Source organism: Coffea arabica, chromosome 7c (genome assembly GCF_036785885.1).
Source record: "Coffea arabica cultivar ET-39 chromosome 7c, Coffea Arabica ET-39 HiFi, whole genome shotgun sequence".
Classification (NCBI taxonomy): domain Eukaryota; kingdom Viridiplantae; phylum Streptophyta; class Magnoliopsida; order Gentianales; family Rubiaceae; genus Coffea; species Coffea arabica.
The window spans coordinates 1,972,030-1,978,536 of NC_092322.1; the positions used below are offsets into that span (position 1 = coordinate 1,972,030).

The 6,507-nt window shown below is 39.9% G+C and overlaps 1 protein-coding gene across 2 annotated transcripts; it reads left to right on the forward strand.

Moving 5' to 3' along the window:
• LOC140010345 (cyclic dof factor 1-like) lies at positions 1 to 3,916 on the forward strand. 2 transcript variants are annotated; one of them, XM_072057025.1, is made up of 2 exons: positions 1 to 884; positions 2,283 to 3,916. In XM_072057025.1, the coding sequence occupies exons 1-2, from the start codon at positions 660 to 662 to the stop codon at positions 3,594 to 3,596; spliced, it is 1,539 nt and encodes a 512-aa protein (XP_071913126.1). In that variant the 5' UTR covers positions 1 to 659; the 3' UTR covers positions 3,597 to 3,916. The 2 variants fall into 2 exon arrangements, with proteins under 2 accessions (XP_071913126.1, XP_071913127.1); XM_072057026.1 differs by lacking the exon at positions 1 to 884 and adding an exon at positions 986 to 1,090.
• The last annotated feature ends 2,591 nt before the right edge of the window (positions 3,917 to 6,507 follow it).

Below are 6,507 nucleotides of genomic sequence, written 5' to 3' on the forward strand. Positions count from 1 at the left end.
CATCCACAAGAAAATGAAACCCCTTCCAGAAGGAGAAGGGAAAGGAAAAATAAAGAAATGGTTTTGCAATGGAAAAAGCTTGGCGACTTTTTGAAAAGCGAGGATAAAAGATGTGTAAAGCAGAGTTGGGGGAGAGAGAGAGGTGGGGGCTGCCGAGGAATTGGGGAAAAATACGTGCTGACTCAGATTTAAATCCCCCCAAACCCCTTTCTGTAAAGAATCAAATCAAAAGCAAGAAAGAGAAAGAGAAAGAGAAAGAGAAGATCTCAAAGCCACATAAAACTTGTGGCTGAGCTTTGCTTTTTCTTGCTGACGTGGCTTGCCCAACTGGGTTTAACCCAGCTTGCACGGAGTAACCCCCTCCTCAATTCCACTCTAATCGACTCGAGCCCAATTGCCTTTTGCCCCCCAGAGCAGACTCCCAATGGTTGCGTTGGTTAGTGCGTGAGCGTGTGTTGTGGGTGCTGCATCAGATCTCTGCCTCAGGGACAGGGAGAGTGAGTAAGAGTGGATGTGGGACGGCCCATTCCCATTACCATTTATCAACGGATTTAGCTTTGCTCCGTAACTCCTGTCTCTGCCTGTTGGTACTAGCTAGCAGTTGTTGTATTGCTATTATATTATTGATATTATTATTAGTATTATCCAAAACCCCACATATGTCGGAAGCAAAGGACCCGGCGATAAAGCTGTTTGGGAAGACGATACAGCTGCCGGAGGCTCCGGCTGCTGCGGCGGCTTCCGAATGCGGCGGAGATGCTTCAGCTCTATCTAATGATATTTCCCCTGATGATACTTTAGTTCAAGATCGTCCTTCTTCACCGAATTCTTTACCTGAAGACAGCAACCTGGATAGAAGTGGAGCGGAGGAAGAATCCGACAAGGTTCCTACTTGATTATTTCTTTATTTCGTAAATGACCCATTACTTGAATTTGTGAAAGGAATGATGGGTTCCATCTTCGTTTTCAGATGTTTTGGGTACGCAGTATACAGTTGACTTTCCGCGACCTTCTTTTATCTTTTGTTCAGCTTCTGATTTGGGGTTTTCGGATAATATGATTCAATTTGAGTATTTTATTAACTTTTCCGGTAAGTGGGTATATTTTGGATTGGGAAAACTCGTCACTTTGATACCATCTTCTTCATGTTTCTAGTGGTTTTGCGGATTGAATTGACGTGTTTATCTCTATGAGCTGGTATACGTGCTCAAATTCAAGTGAGTTTATTCTTTAGACCTGAATGAAGGTTTGCTGGAATGAAAACTTTTTCAACCTTTAGAAGCAGTCTTTTTCAAGTTTTGTAGTTGCCTGCTGATGATGCTGCCAAAAATGGTTTCCTTGTGGAGTTTTGTCCCTGGACGGACGAGACTAGCTTGCCCTTGGTATTTTGGGGTTGAAAGTTTATCTACTCATCCAGTCCATAGAATTTAAGTGACGGTACTCTAAAGGACCGTTAGATTCTTCTCCTGTTTCTGTTAATTAATCTAATAATGGGAGCCTGAACCCTAGAGACTGGATCCATCAAGGATGCTTTCATGCTTTTATTTGTTCCTTCAAATTTCAATTCCGGGGCAAAGTTTCTGTTTACTATTATGTTGGAGCCCTTTATGCAACAAAATTAAGTAGGATAGGTTGGTGTATGAGTTTAAGGTACACTCGTCTCACTTATATGTTGTGTGTTTAATGTGATCTTTACAAATGATGAGAGCTAATAATCCAGTTTAGTAGACACTTCTGGGTACCATGTGGTATTTTCAGAATTTGTGAAGAAGTTTGTAATCCAGCATATTCTATGCTTTATGTCTGCTGGATTTACTTCTTTAATTGTACCTACCACTACTTCCCAGCTGATTTAATTTTTTGTATGTTGTAATGTCTGCCATTGTTGTGTCATCTCACCAAAAATGCTTTAATTTGTGGATGCTCTATTTTTTGATGAATAAGCTAAGGTTGTTCTATTGAGGAATTTCGTGTAATTTGTCAAATGCTGGCAACGTTATGGAGACGTTTAAGATTAGGTACTTCAGTGCATAACAATCAGTTGTTGAAAAGATGTGTTTGAGATATTTTAGATGCAGAGTTCATATATATACTTTTATATTTAGCCACAATTATTTTGTGTAGTTACTCCTATGCTTCAGATTTGCTTAATTTTGTGAAGTGTATCACTTTTTACTTACCAGTGTTTTACTAATCGTATTTCATAAGCAGTGGCAATAACAAGTTGTTTTTTATGCCGCTTATGTTGTCTTCATACTTAAGTAGATCTTTTTTAATTGCAGGACTTTTCAGGGGAAAAAGGAAATGATAGTAAAACAGAGGATGGAGCCCAATCCATGATGCCTGAAGAGTTAATAGATCCAACTTTGAGTTCACTCACAAAGGAGAGTTCAAAAGCACCATCAGTAGATAGTGAAGCTGCACCTGCAAAAGCTTCAAAAGCTGAAGATGAGCAGAATGAAACAAGTAACTCACAGGATAAGACGCTGAAGAAGCCAGACAAGATACTTCCTTGTCCTCGCTGTAATAGTATGGATACAAAGTTCTGTTATTATAACAATTACAACGTGAACCAGCCCCGACACTTCTGTAAGAATTGCCAGAGGTACTGGACTGCTGGCGGGACCATGAGAAATGTTCCTGTTGGTGCTGGTCGACGCAAGAACAAAAATTCAGTCTCACAATATAGACACATATCAGTGTCAGAAACTCTTCATAATTCCCAACCAGATCTTCCAAATGGAATACACCACCCTACGCTGAAGCCCAATGGTACCGTACTCACCTTTGGTTCAGATGCACCTTTGTGCGAGTCAATGGCTTCGGTTTTGAATATTGCTGAGAAAACGATGCAGAATTGTACCCGGAATGGCTTCCATAGACCAGAGGAGTTGAGAATACCAGTTCCTTATGGAACTGGAGGGAATGGAGATGAACACTTGAGTGGATCTTCTGTCACTACATTAAGTTCAAAGGATGAGGCTGCTAAAGATAGTTTGCCAGACAAGCAGATGCCTAATTGTCAGAGCATTTCTCCTCAGGTACCTTGCTTTCCAGGGGCTCCTTGGCCTCCTTACCCATGGAATGCAGTTCCATGGGGCTCTTCAGTACCACCAGCTGCTTTTTGCCCTCCTGGGTTTCCTATGCAATTCTATCCTGCTGCTCCTTATTGGGGTTGTACCGTACCGGGTACTTGGACTGTCCCTTGGCTTAGCCCACCACCTACATCCCAAAACCTCAATTCCCGGACTTCTGGTCCTAATTCCCCAACTTTGGGGAAGCACTCGAGGGATGATAGCATAATGAAACCTGTCGACAGCAAGAAAGAAGAGCCACAGAAAGAGAGTAATCCTGAAAAATGCTTGTGGGTTCCAAAAACATTGCGCATTGATGACCCAGGAGAAGCTGCAAGGAGTTCTATATGGGCAACCTTGGGAATAAAAATTGATAAAGTTGATTCAGTTGGTGGAGCTGGTCTCTTCAAGGCCTTCCAACCGAAGGGGGATGAAAAGACACGTGTTTCAGAAACCTCTACTGTGTTGCAAGCCAATCCAGCAGCCTTATCCAGGTCCTTAAGTTTCCACGAGACGTCGTAAACCAATAGGCAGCAAACTTGACAAACATCTCGATACTGTGGCAACAGAAGACAGGATCTATTGGTTTATGCTAGTTTTACCACACATGTTGTTGCCCCTGACCAGATCTTGATGCAAGAGATCAGAAGCATACTTGATGATTAGAGTGTAGGAAGTTGCACTGTTTTGGATGTTGTATCAATTAGGTGGTTTTGTATCTAAGATGGCATGTTGAGTTCTTAGTCCATGTACATACTAATATATGACTTAGCGAGACAATCAGAGTGAGCTTGTGTATGTGCACTAATTTTGAAATAAAATCAAGCGTTTTTCTCTTGGCATTTTCTTTTAGAAATTGATTTTGCGAATCTCGCTTCTCTATTGTTGAGGAGCTACCATCTTCTGATCTTGAATATGCGCGGGTACTTTTTTCTTTTTCTATGAGCCATTTGTGCCTTTGGTGCTGAGTTATAAGATCTGTATAGTTTATCCTAGCATCCCAAGCAGTAGATTTCATAGGTTGGCCGGAGAAGCGTTGCTGTATCAGCTGATTTTAACAACAACGGTGCAACAATAGGGACCGGATACCGCTTTGACCTTTTGGAATGATCGTAGATTATGTATAAAACTGAAAGAAGCTGCAAGAAAGGTTTATTGCCAGTTATCTTGGTTAGCCTAACTTGGTGCTTCCCACTGTGTTATGGAGACATGATCTTAGTAGCTGCACACCCTGTTGATAAGGTACAATACAAGCATAAGCTCTTCTTTATTTTGTTTTACTTTGGGGGCCGGGGAGGGGAGGGTTAATCATCTGGATGGTACGGTAGAACCTCTCACTCCTCTTGTGACGGAGTTAGAAGTTTTAGCCGCGATTTACCCGTCAGAAGATAAGACGGGGGACGGCCGGAGTCCCTGTAGAGATTGTCAAAACAAATTGGCAAGTTGAAGATACACGCGAGAGAGAGAGTTGAAGTTCCCAAAATACATCTTGGAAGGGATCAGACACTAATACACTATACTGTTGGAACGTAAAGGATTTACGTTAATCGTAGTACTTGCAACTGGCCGGCCCGTTCATTCGTTGGCTACTACTACTACTAGTGCCGCGCACGGTGCGTTTGCTCGTGGGACATTAAGCAGTCCGTGACACTTGGAATCGATGCGATCTTGCTACAGTCAACGCTTACATTAATGATATTTGATCGTTCATCATCGGATGATGGCTGATTTAGAGATTCTACTCCTACTAGTAGTCTTGGGAGTCTCTAATTAATATTGCATTTGGATTAGTTGGAAACAATAATATCATTCAGAACCAAATCAACTCAACTCAGATCTGCGAGAGCAATGCACTCGTGCGTGCCTGATGCATCAACCAATACAAGAATTTAATGTGTGTTGACTAGAGTTGTTTATGTGAGGTGCCGCCCACCCGAACGTGCAATTGTATTTAATCAGCATCATCGGTGTGCTATTACAATTTATTTGCTTAAATTAGCTTATAAGCCACCGCCCCCCCCCCCCCCCCCTTTTTTTTTTCCCTCTTTTGATTCTTCACTTCTCCGTACTCTTTTATCCTGCTTCGTTTGCTGTACAGGTCATTCAACCCGTTCCCAAATACGAAGCACAGCTCCTTCGGATCCGTCTTCTTTTCTGATAAACTTTTTTGATATACTTATTTTTTTTGACAGTTTTTTTTATGTACTTATATACAACATCGTTTGGGTAATAGCTCGGGTTAGCTCAATGATCAAGGAAGTTCTCCCCACTATCGGATTTGAATTCTGACTCTGATGATTGGAAAGTATATATATTTAAAACAAAATGAAAAAAAAAAAAAGAAGAAGGCTTGGATAATTAGAGCAGCCAAAAGTAAAAGGGCACCGCAAACGCCATCTCGAAGTAGACATTTCCCATCCTCCCATAAACTTGAGCATTAATTGGAATCATTGATTATTTCTTTCTTAAGCAGTTGCATTTTGAGGGAATTGTTACAGAAGAAGTAAAAATCAAGATCCAAGGGACACTATAATACTCCCTCCGTCCCACTTTGATAGTCCTGTTTTTTTTTTCACACAGTTTAAGAAAAAGTAGTTAACTTTATTGGAAAAGTAAATTTAGATTGCTATTTTTCTAAAATACCCTCACATTAAATAGAGTACAACTTTATGGGAACTTGAATTGATGGTAAAAAAAGAATCAACTCTCATTAAATAGGGTAGGTTTATAGCAACAACAACTTGTATTGAATAAGGGTATTTTAGGAAAATGAAAATACAACTACATTCTTCAATTGGAAAGTGGACTGCAATTTGGGACAGACAAAAAAGAAAAACAGGACTATAAAAGTGGGACGGAGGGAGTACTACTGTATCTCGGCGATTAAAATAAGACTATTCCAACGCAGGAACTGTTCCATCTAGTAAGTTAAACTGGTATAAATTATTAATCCAATAGCAAGTTATATACACTATCATAATTGAGTGAATGATGCATAAGTAAATTTTGAATTTAGCGCTATCAAAATGTTAAATTAGAAAACCATCAAAATGTAAAGTTGAACCAAAAAAAAAAAAACCTAAACTCGATACATGTAGTCTACGTAACTCGGCGATCAAGAAGTTTCGACACTTATTGGTGATCAGGAAGTTTGTACTGCAAGAAATTATCTAATACAATATTTAAATAAGAAATTACCTAATACAATACTTAAATAAGAAAATTGACAAAAACTATCCTTGGCCCCAAAAAAAATTACTACTAAAGAAATTGCATGCCACCATTCAGTTTTTTTCCCTCCCAAAAAGATTTGACAAAACTGATCAATTTTTAGAAATTACACATTATACGTTTTATTTAAGTCGGTTAATGGGAATAAATCTTTGTACAATTGGTGTAGGAAACTACTTGCAAAAAAAACAAAAACCCCTTG

Excerpts from the sequence above, each read along its gene's own strand:
- LOC140010345 (XM_072057025.1), top strand. The coding sequence starts at position 660 with ATGTCGGAAGCAAAGGACCCGGCGATAAAGCTGTTTGGGAAGACGATA. Across the intron at positions 885-2,282 it reads CGGAGGAAGAATCCGACAAG|GACTTTTCAGGGGAAAAAGG; the intron begins GTTCCTACTTGA and ends TTTTAATTGCAG.